The sequence below is a fragment of the Dendrobates tinctorius genome, unplaced genomic scaffold, assembly GCF_039654945.1.
Source record: "Dendrobates tinctorius isolate UK_male_01 unplaced genomic scaffold, ASM3965494v1 ptg000117l, whole genome shotgun sequence".
In the NCBI taxonomy this organism is placed as follows: Eukaryota; Metazoa; Chordata; class Amphibia; order Anura; family Dendrobatidae; genus Dendrobates; species Dendrobates tinctorius.
In genome coordinates, this window is record NW_027361785.1 from 15,772,420 (window position 1) to 15,788,142 (window position 15,723).

The window sequence follows — 15,723 nt, forward strand, 5'->3', positions numbered from 1 at the left end:
GGAAGACCTGTGAAGACTCAGACGTCAAGGTTAGATTTCAGAAAGGCAGATTTTAAGAGTCTCAGAAAGAGAATTGGGGGGATCCAATGGCTGGATATCCTTAAGGACAAAAATGTCCAGGAAGGATGGTAAATCTTGAAAAATGAGATTCTCAAAAGTACAATCGTTAACAATTCCAAAAAGAGGGACGGAATAAGAAACCAGGATAGATGAACACAGAACTTAACACATGCTAAAAGGGAAGAAATGTTTATCAAATGGAAAGAGGGAGGCATATCTAAAGAATATAACGCTACCTGCAGGGCACGAATCAGATTATCTAAAGCTGCCAATGAATTAAGGCTTGCAAGAGATGTCAAAAGCAATAAAAAAGGATTTTGGGGATATGTCAAAAGTAAAAGAAAAGTCAAAGATGCTATAGGATTTTTACAGGATGAAAATGATGAAACGGTAAGACAGGATGTTGAGAAGGCCGAACTTTTAAATTCCTATTTTGCATCTGTTTTCTCTCAGAAAGGAAATGTAACAAACTGATCTTCACTGTTCTAATAAAGGAATAGAAGAATCCAGGCTATCTATAAACATATAGCTAGTGAGGGAATACTTCGCTAACAAATCAATTCAAGTCTCCAGGTCCAGATGAATTACACCCCAGAGTACTGAAGGAGATAGCAGAAGAAATTTTTGAACCCCTCTCCATAATCTTTGAAAATTCTTGGAGAACAGGAGAAGTGCCAGAAGACTGGAGAAGAGCAAATGTTGTTCCTATCTTCAAAAAGGGGAAGAAGGTGGACCCAGGCAACTATAGGCCGGTGAGTCTGACTTCTATACCAGGAATGATCTTTGAACAAATTATTAAACAACGTGTAAGTAAGTACCAGGATAAGTATGAAGTGATTAAACAGAGTCAGCATGCGTTTGTAACTAATAAGTCATTTCAGACTAACTTGATTTCCTTCTATGACAGAATGGCTGACTGGGTGGATCAGGGATATGCTGCAGATATAGTGTATCTTGACTTCAGCAAAGCATTTGACAAAGTATCTCACACAACCCTTATTGAAAAAATGACTAAGTATGGAATGGAAAAAGGCAACTGTTAGGTGGATTCATAACTGGCTTAGTGATCAGACCCAAAGAGTGGTCGTAAATGGCTGCATATCCAGTTGGAACAATGTCTCAAGTGGGGTACCACAGGGCTCAGTCCTGGGCGCTGTATTGTTCAACATCTTTATCAATGATTTAGATGAAGGAATTGAGGGTAAACTGATTAAATTTGCTGATGACACAAAGCTAGGAGGGATAGCTAATACTTGAGAAGAGAGAGAGAGGATTCAAAATGATATAAATAAACTGCAACAGTGGGCAGTAACTAAAGAATGGTTTTTAACAGGGAAAAATGCAAAGTACTACATCTGGGCAATAAAAATGTAAAGCATATACAGAATGGGAGGAATAGGGCTAAGCAACAGCACATGTGAAACAGACTTGGGTATACTAATAGATCACAGATTGATCATGAGTCAACAGTGTGATGCAGCAGCAAAAAAGGCAAATACAACTCTAGGATGTATTAACAGAAGCATACAGTCCAGATCATGTGAAGTCATTATTGCCCTCTACTCCTCTTTGGTCAGGCCTCATCAGGAATACTGTGTCCAGTTTTGTGCACCATATTTTAAAAAAGACATCAACACACTGGAGCAAGTTCAGAGAAGAGCGACCAGAATGGTGACCGGTCTGCAAACCCTGTCTTATGAGGAACGGTTACATGTACCCCCTCCAAGGAGAGGAGGCGACCGCATACATTTGCTGAAGCCTTTTGGATACATGAAATGCTAACGTTGACACCAAAAAGATTAAAGGTAACCCGTCACCCGACCCCGGCGCGTTTTTAAGTAAAAGAGACACCATCATTAGCACTAAGGCTGCGTTCTGTGAAGGTGGCCCCTATGTTTCAGATCCCTAGTAACGCCGAAATACTCATTTTTAATAATTCCCCGCCATACCTCTTGTGTGTCCGGGAGGTGTGTTTTCTCCCCCGGTGTCCAGCGTCTTAGAGCCGTCAATCATTTCCTTGTTGTGCAGCCTCCTCTGCTCCTTACTTGCCCAGCGCCTGCGCTCTGCCAACCGTTCTTGAGAGTGCGCCGTGCGCGCTGCCCTAGAGAAGCAGACATCATGCTTTCATGTAATGCTCTCTCACCGCGAGGCCCCAGATCCCACCCTGCTGTGTGTTATCACGTATTCACACTGCGGCGCTGGGTATCTGGCGCCTGCACAGCGAGATCCAGCATGTGGGGAGCTCAGCTCACTAGATGTTGCCGAGTGGGGAGATACATGCTCACTGCGCTGGCGCCAGATACCCAGCCCCACAGTGTGAATACATCATAACACAGCGCGGAGGGATCTGGGGCCTCGCAGCGAGAGAGCATTACATGAAGGCATGTTGTCAGTTCCAGGGCAGTGTGCACGGCGCACGCCCGATAACTGTTGGTAGAGCGCAGGCGCCGGGCATGTAAGGAGCAGAGGAAGCGGCGCAACAAGGAAATGATTGACGGCTCTAAGACGCTGGACACTGGGGGAGAAAACACACCTCCCGGACATACAAGAGGCATGGCGGGGAATTTCTAAAAATCAGTATTTCGGCGTTACTAGGAATCAGAAATATAAGAGCCACCTTCACAGAATGCGGCCTTAGTGCTGCTGAAGGTGGCTCTTTTACTTAAAAACGCCCTGGAGGGGTGACAGGTTCCCTTTAAATAGAGAATACGATTTATTATCATTTATTTGACTTGATCTCCCTAATATCCGAATTTAATTGATCAACCTAGGGTTGAAGGATGATTAGTACCGTCCGTGAGATTTTCATGCTCCTGTATATGTTATGTATTTAACTCTGTCATGCCATCCTACTAATATAGTTATTCTTTCTACAGAGTCGATTATATTGAACTACTTGTGAAACACTACCCGTCTTGGTCTTCTTCCCGGATCTCCCTCTAGTTGACTGCTGATATTCATTCTTTCTTTCTTTTATTTCTTATGTGTTTCTTTTTCCCTTTTGGCAATGTTTTTCATTTTTAATTTATTTTTTCCATCTTACTTAATTTTCATTTTTGATTTTTCATTTTCGTATTACTTCATAATTTTTTTTTTCATCATTGCTTTTCAATTGTGCCTTTGTCTCACTTTACATCCACCATTAAGTGCGCCATTTCTACGTTAATCTAAACATTACACCCCCTTTTAATCACTATTCACCATGGGGACACTTTTACCTGCCTATGGTAGCCAACAGCGTTTCCCCTACTATACAGCTATACTCCCCGGTCATTGGAACGCATACAAACCGACACTTCCTGCCAGAGGAACGCAACACGTCACTTCCGGAGACGTCACTTCTCGTATGTGTGTACCTTCCACACCGCCATAGTATTTATAGAACAGCAAGTATCCCCTAGTCATGGTCCGCAAACAGATCTACTGAATCCCGGTACCAACACCGGTGAGTCTACACTACATTTATTTTTATTACCCACGGAGATACTTATAATACTTTATATATATTTCAGCACATTACCGGTTGTGACGCTATGACACCAGATGGGACACTCTGAATAGAGCCCCCAGGTTGGTTCTTTTCTATATTTTACATTAAATACACCCATTCACCCGCATTGCAAACAATGCTTTCCTTTTTTCAGGTCGCTGATACTTTACTAGTGGCCATCACACTACTATATCATTAACTGATAGGTTACACTAAAATACTACATTATATACATTTTTATATTTTTTATTTTTCTTTTTTGTTTCATACAACAGCATGCATATTCAATGTTCCTTACATTCATGCAGTCAAGTATGCATTCCATCCTCCACAGCCACTTTTTACGTTTTACTTTATGGTGAATTTTTTCTTTTCTCCTCAGTGTTTGTCGGACCTTCTCCCCCCCCCCTTTTTTCTCCCCTTTACCAACTCAATGGAGTTTTTTTTTCTAGTTTGTTTCGCTTTATTATTCTATTTTATCTTTGACATATTTAATTGTCTTGATACATATATTACCTTGTTATTACTGTCATTTTATTTATTTAGTACACTGAAGAAGGTCAGTGATTGACCATTTGTTGTACTGCCTCTGGATGTACATTAAAGGGAAGGTGCCATCCAAAAAATTTTTTTTCAGCAATTGAAAAAATGTAAAGAATTAATGTTTACATTTTCTTAAAAAATATTATCGTTTGTTTTTAATTTTGCAAAATATGAAAAATAATTTTAAAAAGTTTGGCATTTCCACTTGTTAACACTAGGGGGAGCAGCTACTGAAATCTGGCACAAAAACCTATGACATCTATAGACACAGTGAGCAGCCATTTTGATGGGGCTTGCAAAGTTACTGACTGTCTTTGCATGTAAAGTCTGGATCAGAACAGGCCATCAATCAGCAGACATGTTTCCTGGATTTCTGTGGAGCAGACAAGCAGACGGTCCATCCATGTGAATAAAACACAGCGATCTTTGTACAATCCCTGGCACCGAACAGGGCGCCCCCCACAGACCAGCACACTGCTCTCCTGAAATACTTTGTGGTGCTGTCGCCCTGCTCCTTCCACCATACATCAGGCCCCTGTCCCCTCGGTTTCACACATCGCCAGGACGGGATCTGAGGAGAGGAATGGGGTCTTCGGTCACCGAGGATGGCAGGCAGCAAGGATTCTGGGAGCAGGGTGACAGCAGCACAGAGTATTTCAGGAGAGCAGTATCACACGGGATAGGATTAGATACACGGCTCAGCAGGCAGCATCACACAGGAGAGGATTAGATACACGGCTCAGCAGTCAGCATCACACAGGAGAGGATTAGATACACGGCTCAGCAGTCAGCATCACACAGGAGAGGATTAGATACACGGCTCAGCAGGCAGTATCACACAGGATAGGATTAGATACACAGCTCAGCAGTCAGTATCACACAGGAGAGAATTAGATACACGGCTCAGCAGAAAGTATCACACAGGAGAGGATTAGATACCCGGCTCAGAATACAGTATCACACAGGATAGGATTAGATACACAGCTCAGCAGACAGTATCACACAGGAGAGGATTAGATACACGGCTCAGCAGACAGTATCACACAGGAGAGGATTAGATACACGGCTCAGCAGACAGTAACACACAGGAGAGGATTAGATACACGGCTCAGCAGAAAGTATCACACAGGAGAGGATTAGATACACGGCTCAGCAGTCAGTATCACACAGGAGAGGATTAGATACACGGCTCAGCAGGCAGTATCACACAGGATAGGGTTAGATACACGGCTCAGCAGGCAGTATCACACAGGAGAGGATTAGATACACGGCTCAGCAGTCAGTATCACACAGGAGAGGATTAGATACACGGCTCAGCAGGCAGTATCACACAGGATAGGGTTAGATACACGGCTCAGCAGGCAGTATCACACAGGAGAGGATTAGATACACGGCTCAGCAGGCAGTATCACACAGAAGAGGATTAGATGCACGGCTCAGCAGGCAGTATCACACAGAAGAGGATTAGATGCACGGCTCAGCAGGCAGTATCACACAGGATAGGATTAGATACACGGCTCAGCAGGCAGTATCACACAGGAGAGGATTAGATACACGGCTCAGCAGACTGTATTACAGATATGCCCACACTGGTGAAACTTCCAGCCCCCCCCCCCCCCCCCCAATTATACACAAGACTATGGGCTGTATAAGTCACTGTCCTCCTCAGACAGCCATAAAAGCAAAGGTGTCAGATTACCGGAGATCACTGGGGCTGTGTGTGAGGAGGCGGAGACAGAGCAGGAGGACAGGAGAGCTGGAAGCACAGGGCTGAGCCTGGAGTAAGCAGTACAGAGGAGCATAGATGAAAGTCACCCGCACTCACCACTCTCCATCCTCCGGCTCCAGTGAGCGCTTCTCTCCTCTGCTGACCACCTTCTCCATATCTTCAGCCTCTCCTCACAACACAGGACCTGTTATGCCACAAGTGGTCCTGTGATAGAGGGTAAGTGGAGCTCAGCAGATAGCACTGGGCTACAGTAAAATGGCGCCCAGCCACACCTACAGCAGTGAATGGTGCAGCCTACTGGGGCGTGCCCAGTTCTCTGCTACTGAGGCTGCAGTGTGCGGTCGGAAGCCGACCGCAGTTTCCTATGTGCAGGGACGGCCATATTTGCAGACTGTATGAGTCCTCCACAGATCTGCAAATCAAGATGTCAGCGCCCAGTGGCTATATGAAAACATTATTACAAACAAACCATAAATCCTGGTTAGTACAACATTTGCTGAAACAACATGTTTTGTAACTTACTATTTTTTTGCAAATTATATAAAATTGCGGCACCTTCCCTTTAAAGTCATTTCCCTTTCGGTCTTCATCCAAAGTTGAGTGCCAAGTTTATTTCTACCACATTTTAAAAAGACATCAACAAACTGGAGCTAGTTCAGAGAAGAGCAACAAGAATGGTGACCGGTCTGCAAACCATGTCCTATGAGGAGCGGTTACAGGATTTGGGAAAGAGAAGACTGAGGTGAGACTTAATAGCTGTCTACAAATATCTCAAGGGCTGTCACATTGTAGAAAGATCATCTTTATTCTCATTTGCACAAGGAAAGACTAGAAGCAATGGGATGAAACTGAATGGGAGGAGACACAGATTAGATAAACTTTTTGATAGTGAAGGTGATCAATGAGTGGAACAGGCTGCTACAAGAGGTGGTGAGTTCTCCTTCAATAGAAGTCTTCAAACGAGGCTGGACAGACATCTGTCTGGGATGGTTTAGTGAATCCTGCTTTGAGCAGGTGATTGGACCAGATGGCCCAGGAGGTCCCTTCCAACTCTACCATTCTATGATTCTAAGACAAGCCCCTAATACTTTAACAACATCATTAATCTAGTCATTGTGCCTCTGCTTGAACAACACAGGCCTAATCTCATCTTCATGGACGATAATGCTCCAGCTCATCGAGGTCGCATCATTAGGGAACGGCTGCCGTAAACTGAGGTACCACAAATGGCATGGCCTGCACTTTCTTCAGACCTGAATCCCATATAAAACCTATGGGATCATCTGAGCCACTGTGTAGGAGCTCATAATTCTGCACCACAAAACCTTAATGACATGATGACCGCCCTTCAAGTAGAGTGGGATGCCATGCCTCAGGAGACAATAACTCCACTTGTGATAAGCATGAGACGCTGTCAGGTGTAATTGATGCTCAAGGCCACATGACTAGTTATTGCGACAAGGAGATTTTTTGTTGGGGTATATCACCACTGTCGATGGCTTTTGTATCAATAAATTGTTTGAGATGAGGAAATCACCATAGCGTGCTTCTACTTAAATGTCCTAATTTCATGATAAAATGTCACTGTAGTGTGAAGCTTTTACGTTCATAAGTTTCACCCGAAAGCCAAATAGCTAACTTTTTGTGAGTAGTTTACGCCACTCTCAGATGAGGTAGCAAAAACCTGGTGAAAGATTCCTTTAAAATGATCGAACAGCAGTAAAACTTTGCAGTCAGCGATCATTTCGTGCCTCCAGTCGCTCATTATAAACAGACTCTTACAGGGCTACTGAGTGTAGCTGTGATATTGTCACTAGAGGACTAGCAAACCTGCTGTTATGACGTCTTCCATATTCATAACCTCTATATAAAGCACCCACAACACTAATCAGCGGCTTTCTGCCTATGCACAGTATACACAGAAAGATGAAAGACTGTTGTGGGCAGGCTTATACAGAGCACAGCATTCAGAGAACTACTAGTAGATCTACAGAAGAAAATCAATGTTTTATATCAAAACTACAGCAAGAAGCCCAGTAAGTGATGGCTAGAATCAAGTTTTCAGCCCCTACATTACACTGCTCTCAAGTGGGACAGCAAAAACCTGACGACAGATCCCCTTTAAAGATACGTGTATGACACGGGTAATCTTGCTTGCCCTTGGCCTTTGAACTCTTGCTTTGCGCTGCCTGCTAAGATGGCAGAACACACTAGTTAGGTTTGCTGGCGTTGTATAATAATATGGCGGTAATAAAAAGAGGCGCGAGGAATGTGTATTTATGTGTATTTACAGACAAAGTTTATCTTCAGCATATTATAAAGTTGTACAATTTTATAATTGATATACTGCTTGAAAACCCCATTAAAATGTATGTAAATTAGCCATCACCATAACTGTTATTAATCTGAATAAAGTTGTTATTAAAGGGAGCCTTAACCCGCAGATAAGGAGTTAATCAGAAGGCTAATAGCGTTACTAACCTGCACGTAGCTCAACACTGCGGGGAGAAAATTAACTTCTCTACAGCAGAATGCCAGTCACCAATCTGAGAATGCAGAACGGCGGCTGACTGACAGCCAGCCTCAATGCTGGGGGCACGGTTACAGCTGTCGCTCTGTATTCTCTGAGCGTTAACTGAACCACCTCCGTGACTGTAACCGTGCCCCCCGGCCTTGACTGACACTGGCTGTGCATTGGGGAAGGCTGTCAGTCACTGATCCGAGTATACAGAGAGCAGTGTCTATAACCACACCCCAGCCTTGACTGACACTGGCTGTGCCTTGGGGAAGGCTGTCAGTCACTGATCCGAGTATACAGAGAGCAGTGTCTATAACCACACCCCACCCCTGACTGACAATGGCTGTGCATTGGGGAAGGCTGTCAGTCACTGATCCGAGTATACAGAGAGCAGTGTCTATAACCACACCCCACCCCTGACTGACAATGGCTGTGCATTGGGGAAGGCTGTCAGTCACTGATCTGAGTATACAGAGAGCAGTGTCTATAACCACACCCCACAACTGACTGACACTGGCTGTGCATTGGGGAAGGCTGTCAGTCACCGCTCTGAGTATACAGAGAGCAGTGTCTATAACCGCACCCCAGCCCTGACTGACACTGGCTGTGCATTGGGGAAGGCTGTCAGTCACCGCTCTGAGTATACAGAGAGCAGTGTCTATAACCACACCCCACCCCTGACTGACACTGGCTGTGCATTGGGGAAGGCTGTCAGTCACTGATCTGAGTATACAGAGAGCAGTGTCTATAACCGCACCCCTGGCCCTAACTGACACTGGCTGTGCATTGGGGAAGGCTGTCAGTCAGGACCAGGGGGCACAGTTTCAGACAAGGGGGCTGCACGGGCACAGGTTCAGTCACTGCTCTAAGTCTTACAGCTTTAACCGCACCCCAGCACTGCTGCTGACACTCTGTATTCTCAGAGTGATGACTACTGAACTCTTGGCGGCACCGCATCCCAGGCCCTGACTGACACTGGCTGTATATTGGGGAAGGCTGTCAGTCAGAGCCAGGGGAACGGTTACAGTGGCCGCTCTGTATACGCAAAGCAGTAACTGAACCCGCGCTGACGCTGCTCCGCAACTAAAACTGGAATACTGCTATGGAGGAATAGTTTATTTTCTCCCTGCAGCGTTGGGCTGAGTGCGGGCACCAGACAGGTAAATAACGATATTAACCTGCAGATTAACCCCATATTTGCAGGTTAATAGTGTATTTTCTGGTGACCGATTCCCTTTAATACTGCAGTGAACATAATAAAAAATCCCAAAGAACGACTGCCTATAACCACACCCCAGCCCTGACTGACACTGGCGGTGCATTGGGGAAGGCTGTCAGTCACCGCTCTGAGTATACAGAGAGCAGTGTCTATAACCACACCCCAGCCCTGACTGACACTGGCTGTGCATTGGGGAAGGCTGTCAGTCACCGCTCTGAGTATACAGAGAGCAGTGTCTATAACCACACCCCAGCCCTGACTGACACTGGCTGTGCATTGGGGAAGGCTGTCAGTCACTGATCTGAGTATACAGAGAGCAGTGTCTATAACCACACCCCTGGCCCTAACTGACACTGGCTGTGCATTGGGGAAGGCTGTCAGTCAGGACCAGGGGGCACAGTTTCAGACAAGGGGGCTGCACGGGCACAGGTTCAGTCACTGCTCTAAGTCTTACAGCTTTAACCGCACCCCAGCACTGCTGCTGACACTCTGTATTCTCAGAGTGATGACTACTGAACTCTTGGCGGGACCGCATCCCAGGCCCTGACTGACACTGGCTGTGCATTGGGGAAGGCTGTCAGTCAATGATCTGAGTATACAGAGAGCAGTGTTTATAACCGCACCCCAGCCTTGACTGACACTGGCTGTGCATTGGGGAAGGCTGTCAGTCACTGATCTGAGTATACAGAGAGCAGTGTCTATAACTGCACCCCAGCCCTGACTGACACTGGCTGTGCATTGGGGAAGGCTGTCAGTCACTGATCTGAGTATACAGAGAGCAGTGTCTATAACCGCACCCCAGCCCTGACTGACACTGGCTGTGCATTGGGGAAGGCTGTCAGTCACTGCTCTGAGTATACAGAGAGCAGTGTCTATAACCGCACCCCAGCCCTGACTGACACTGGCTGTGCATTGGGGAAGGCTGTCAGTCACTGCTCTGAGTATACAGAGAGCAGTGTCTATAACCGCACCCCTGGCCCTGACTGGGGTCATGTGAATGAGAGTCGTGCCCATGTGGCCACCAGCGCACGGTGACCCATACAGACCATCTTGTTCTACACTGCACTTCTGATAAAAACACAAGCTCAGTAGGTAAAGGTGTCTATGTATATAACATTGTAACCAGGTAGCGGGATCATTTATGGTTTGTTGGTAATCACTTGCTGAAACCTGAACTCCAACACTAGCATTAGTAGTCACAGACAGAAGAGAGACAGCAGCCTCCGAGCACAGACTGAGGGAAAAGATGGCAGGAAAATCAATTTGGATGTAAAAAACTCCACATATATTCAGAGGCAAATGGACGTACAGCCTGTCTATGGAGGCCGAATGACCACACTGTACAAATCAGGGCTGTGATAAGCCCAAGAGTACAAGCCCTGAAGGGAAATCTGGAGAAACGTCACACGCCATTTATACCACAGCTAGCCAGAAAACTATCTGAAAAAGGAAAATAGTGGCACACATCCACAATGCTGGCACACATCACACTGAGAGGATATAGCAGCACTGAGGGAGGCTGGCTGCTGACCGCTCTGAAGCCTGAAAGGGCAACCGATCAGGGGCTGTCAGAAGTATTGCTCCGAAAGGATGTGCCACCCGCAAGTCAGAGCGGCACCAGTCTAAATGCCAACACACAGCATGACTTTACAAAGCTGCAAGGCAAGCAGCTTTGTATAGTCATGCTGTGTGGCCCACGTCCGCTCCTCCCGTCACCACAGCACACCGGGGCCACGTCCGCTCCTCCCGTCACCACAGCACACCGGGGCCACGTCCGCTCCTCCCGTCACCACAGCACACCGGGGCCACGTCCGCTCCTCCCGTCACCCCTGCACACCGGGGCCACGTCCGCTTCTCCCGTCACCCCTGCACACCGGGGCCACGTCCGCTCCTCCCGTCACCCCTGCACACCGGGGCCACGTCCGCTCCTCCCGTCACCCCTGCACACCGGGGCCACGTCCGCTCCTCCCGTCACCCCTGCACACCGGGGCCACGTCCGCTCCTCCCGTCACCCCTGCACACCGGGGCCACGTCCGCTCCTCCCGTCACCCCTGCACACCGGGGCCACGTCCGCTCCTCCCGTCACCCCTGCACACCGGGGCCACGTCCGCTCCTCCCGTCACCCCTGCACACCGGGGCCACGTCCGCTCCTCCCGTCACCCCTGCACACCGGGGCCACGTCCGCTCCTCCCGTCACCCCTGCACACCGGGGCCACGTCCGCTCCTCCCGTCACCCCTGCACACCGGGGCCACGTCCGCTCCTCCCGTCACCCCTGCACACCGGGGCCACGTCCGCTCCTCCCGTCACCCCTGCACACCGGGGCCACGTCCGCTCCTCCCGTCACCACAGCACACCGGGGCCACGTCCGCTCCTCCCGTCACCACAGCACACCGGGGCCACGTCCGCTCCTCCCGTCACCCCTGCACACCGGGGCCACGTCCGCTCCTCCAGTCACCCCTGCACACCGGGGCCACGTCCGCTCCTCCCGTCACCCCTGCACACCGGGGCCACGTCCGCTCCTCCCGTCACCCCTGCACACCGGGGCCACGTCCGCTCCTCCCGTCACCCCTGCACACCGGGGCCACGTCCGCTCCTCCCGTCACCCCTGCACACCGGGGCCTCGACCGCTCCTCCCGTCACCACAGCACACCGGGGCCACGTCCGCTCCTCCCGTCACCCCTGCACACCGGGGCCACGTCCGCTCCTCCCGTCACCCCTGCACACCGGGGCCACGTCCGCTCCTCCCGTCACCCCTGCACACCGGGGCCTCGTCCGCTCCTCCCGTCACCCCTGCACACCGGGGCCTCGTCCGCTCCTCCCGTCACCCCTGCACACCGGGGCCACGTCCGCTCCTCCCGTCACCCCTGCACACCGGGGCCACGTCCGCTCCTCTGCACACCGGGGCCACGTCCGCTCCTCCCGTCACCACAGCACACCGGGGCCACGTCCGCTCCTCCCGTCACCACAGCACACCGGGGCCACGTCCGCTCCTCCCGTCACCACAGCACACCGGGGCCACGTCCGCTCCTCCCGTCACCACAGCACACAGGGGCCACGTCCGCTCCTCCCGTCACCACAGCACACAGGGGCCACGTCCGCTCCTCCCGTCACCCCTGCACACCGGGGCCTCGTCCGCTCCTCCCGTCACCCCTGCACACCGGGGCCACGTCCGCTCCTCCCGTCACCCCTGCACACCGGGGCCACGTCCGCTCCTCCAGTCACCCCTGCACGCCGGGGCCACGTCCGCTCCTCCCGTCACCCCTGCACACCGGGGCCTCGTCCGCTCCTCCCGTCACCCCTGCACACCGGGGCCTCGTCCGCTCCTCCTGCACACCGGGCCTCGTCCGCTCCTCCCGTCACCCCTGCACACCGGGCCTCGTCTGCTCCTCCTGTCACCACAGCACACCGGGGCCTCGTCCGCTCCTCCTGTCACCACAGCACACCGGGGCCTCGTCCGCTCCTCCTGTCACCACAGCACACCGGGGCCTCGTCCGCTCCTCCTGTCATCACAGCACACCGAGGCCACGTCCGCTCCTCCTGTCACCACAGCACACCGGGGCCACGTCCGCTCCTCCTGTCACCACAGCACACCGGGGCCACGTCCGCTCCTCCTGTCACCACAGCACACCGGGGCCTCATCCGCTCCTCATGTCACCCCTGCACACCGGGCCTCGTCCGCTCCTCCTGTCACCCCTGCACACCGGGCCTCGTCCGCTCCTCCTGTCACCCCAGCACACAGGGCTTCGTCCGCTCCTCCTGTCATCCCGGCACCTTCGGGCCTAGTGACACAGCGGTAGTTCCAGGCACACAGGCGGCACGTTACCTCCTCGCACTCCTCCCGGCCGCTCGCTCTGCTCTCCAGCATTTCTATGAACTGATCCCGGGTCAGCACCTCTTCTCCTCGGTTCAGTCTCTCCTCCAGCCAGCGGAGCAGGGCGCTTTGATGCCGAGATACCACCGACTCCGGAGCCCCGACCTCCCGCAACCGTGCAGCCGCCTCCCTCAGCCGGGCCTGCTCCAGCAGTACACCGGGGGAGGGCGAAAGCAGCGGCGGCGATGCCGGCCCGGGGATTCCCAGCTGAGCCGGACTCTGTTGGCTGCCCGATCCTCCTGCAGCTGGGTCTCCGGTTGCTGTTCCGGTGTCCACCTGTTCCATCCCGGGTTCGTCTTCATCTCCGCTCCCGCCGCTCACCACATTACCCATAATGATGGCGGCACAGAGCAAAGTGTCCGTAGGGCCCGTGAGGCCCGAACCACCCTCGTCTACCCCGGCCTGGTCCCGCCCTGCAGCCCGCCCCGCACTGACAGCTAGAGTCCTGACACCTGTCAGCACAGAATGGCCCGGAATCGTCGAGGCCCGCCTGTGTGCGACCGGGCTGTGAGGGAGAGGACTTCCCCATCCGGCGGGAGACGGCTGCACCTTGTGCTGTCACATGGCGACACTACTACGTGTACTACTGAGTGTATACTGTACCTATATGTGTGTATACAGATATACTACACACGGGTACACCGCCTACTGTCACATGGCGACACCACTACGTGTACTACTGTGTATATATATATACTAGCTGAAGAGCCCGGCACTGCCTGCATAGTGTATCTAATCCTGTCCTGTGTGATACTGACTGCTGAGCTGTGTATCTAATCCTGTCCTGTGTGATACTGACTGCTGAGCCGTGTATCTAATCCTATCCTGTGTGATACTGACTGCTGAGCCGTGTATCTAATCCTATCCTGTGTGATACTGACTGCTGAGCCGTGTATCTAATCCTGTCCTGTGTGATACTGACTGCTGAGCCGTGTATCTAATCCTATCCTGTGTGATACTGACTGCTCAGCCGTGCATCTAATCCTATCCTGTGTGATACTGACTGCTGAGTTGTGTATCTATTCCTATTCTGTATGGTACTGACTGCTGAGCTGTGTATCTAATCCTCTCCTATGTGATACTGACTGCTGAGCTGTGTATCTAATCCTATCCTGTGTGATACTGTCTGCTGAGCCGTGTATCTAATCCTATCCTGTGTGATACTGACTGCTGAGCCGTGTATCTAATCCTATCCTGTGTGATACTGACTGCTGAGCCGTGTATCTAATCCTATCCTGTGATACTGACTGCTGAGCCGTGTATCTAATCCTACTCTGTGATACTGACTGCTCAGCCATGTGTCTAATCCTCTCCTGTGTGATACTGACTGCTGAGCCGTGTATCTAATCCTATCCTGTGTGATACTGTCTGCTGAGCCGTGCATCTAATCCTATCCTGTGTGATACTGCTGAGTCGTGCATCTAATCCTATGTGATACTGACTGCTGAGCCGTGTATCTAATCCTATCCTGTGTGATAATGACTGCTGAGCCGTGTATCTAATCCTATCCTGTGTGATACTGACTGCTGAGCCGTGTATCTAATCCTATTCTGTGTGATACTGCTGAGCCGTGTATCTAATCCTATTCTGTGTGATACTGACTGCTGAGCTGTGTATCTAATCCTCTCCTATGTGATACTGACTGCTGAGCTGTGTATCTAATCCTATCCTGTGTGATACTGTCTGCTGAGCCGTGTATCTAATCCTATCCTGTGTGATACTGACTGCTGAGCCGTGTATCTAATCCTATCCTGTGTGATACTGACTGCTGAGCCGTGTATCTAATCCTATCCTGTGATACTGACTGCTGAGCCGTGTATCTAATCCTACTCTGTGATACTGACTGCTCAGCCATGTGTCTAATCCTCTCCTGTGTGATACTGACTGCTGAGCCGTGTATCTAATCCTATCCTGTGTGATACTGTCTGCTGAGCCGTGCATCTAATCCTATCCTGTGTGATACTGCTGAGTCGTGCATCTAATCCTATGTGATACTGACTGCTGAGCCGTGTATCTAATCCTATCCTGTGTGATAATGACTGCTGAGCCGTGTATCTAATCCTATCCTGTGTGATACTGACTGCTGAGCCGTGTATCTAATCCTATTCTGTGTGATACTGACTGCTGAGCCGTGTATCTAATCCTATTCTGTGTGATACTGTCTGCTGAGCCGTGTGTCTAATCCTCTCCTGTGTGATACTGACTGCTGAGCTGTGTATCTAATCCTATCCTGTGTGATACTGACTGCTGAGCTGTGTATCTAATTCTATCCTGTGTGATACTGACTGCTGA

The 15,723-nt window shown here is 50.2% G+C and overlaps 1 protein-coding gene across 1 annotated transcript in view; it reads right to left on the minus strand.

Annotated features, from left to right (window-relative positions):
- The window catches only part of ZZEF1 (zinc finger ZZ-type and EF-hand domain containing 1), a 308,587-nt gene extending 294,580 nt beyond the window's left edge, over nt 1–14,007 (minus strand). Inside the window, exon 1 of the mRNA XM_073590591.1 lies at nt 13,384–14,007. Within this exon, the coding sequence (XP_073446692.1) occupies nt 13,384–13,764 (381 nt within the window). The 5' untranslated portion in view covers nt 13,765–14,007. The remainder of the gene's footprint in view (nt 1–13,383) is intronic.
- Nucleotides 14,008–15,723: the final 1,716 nt, after the last annotated feature.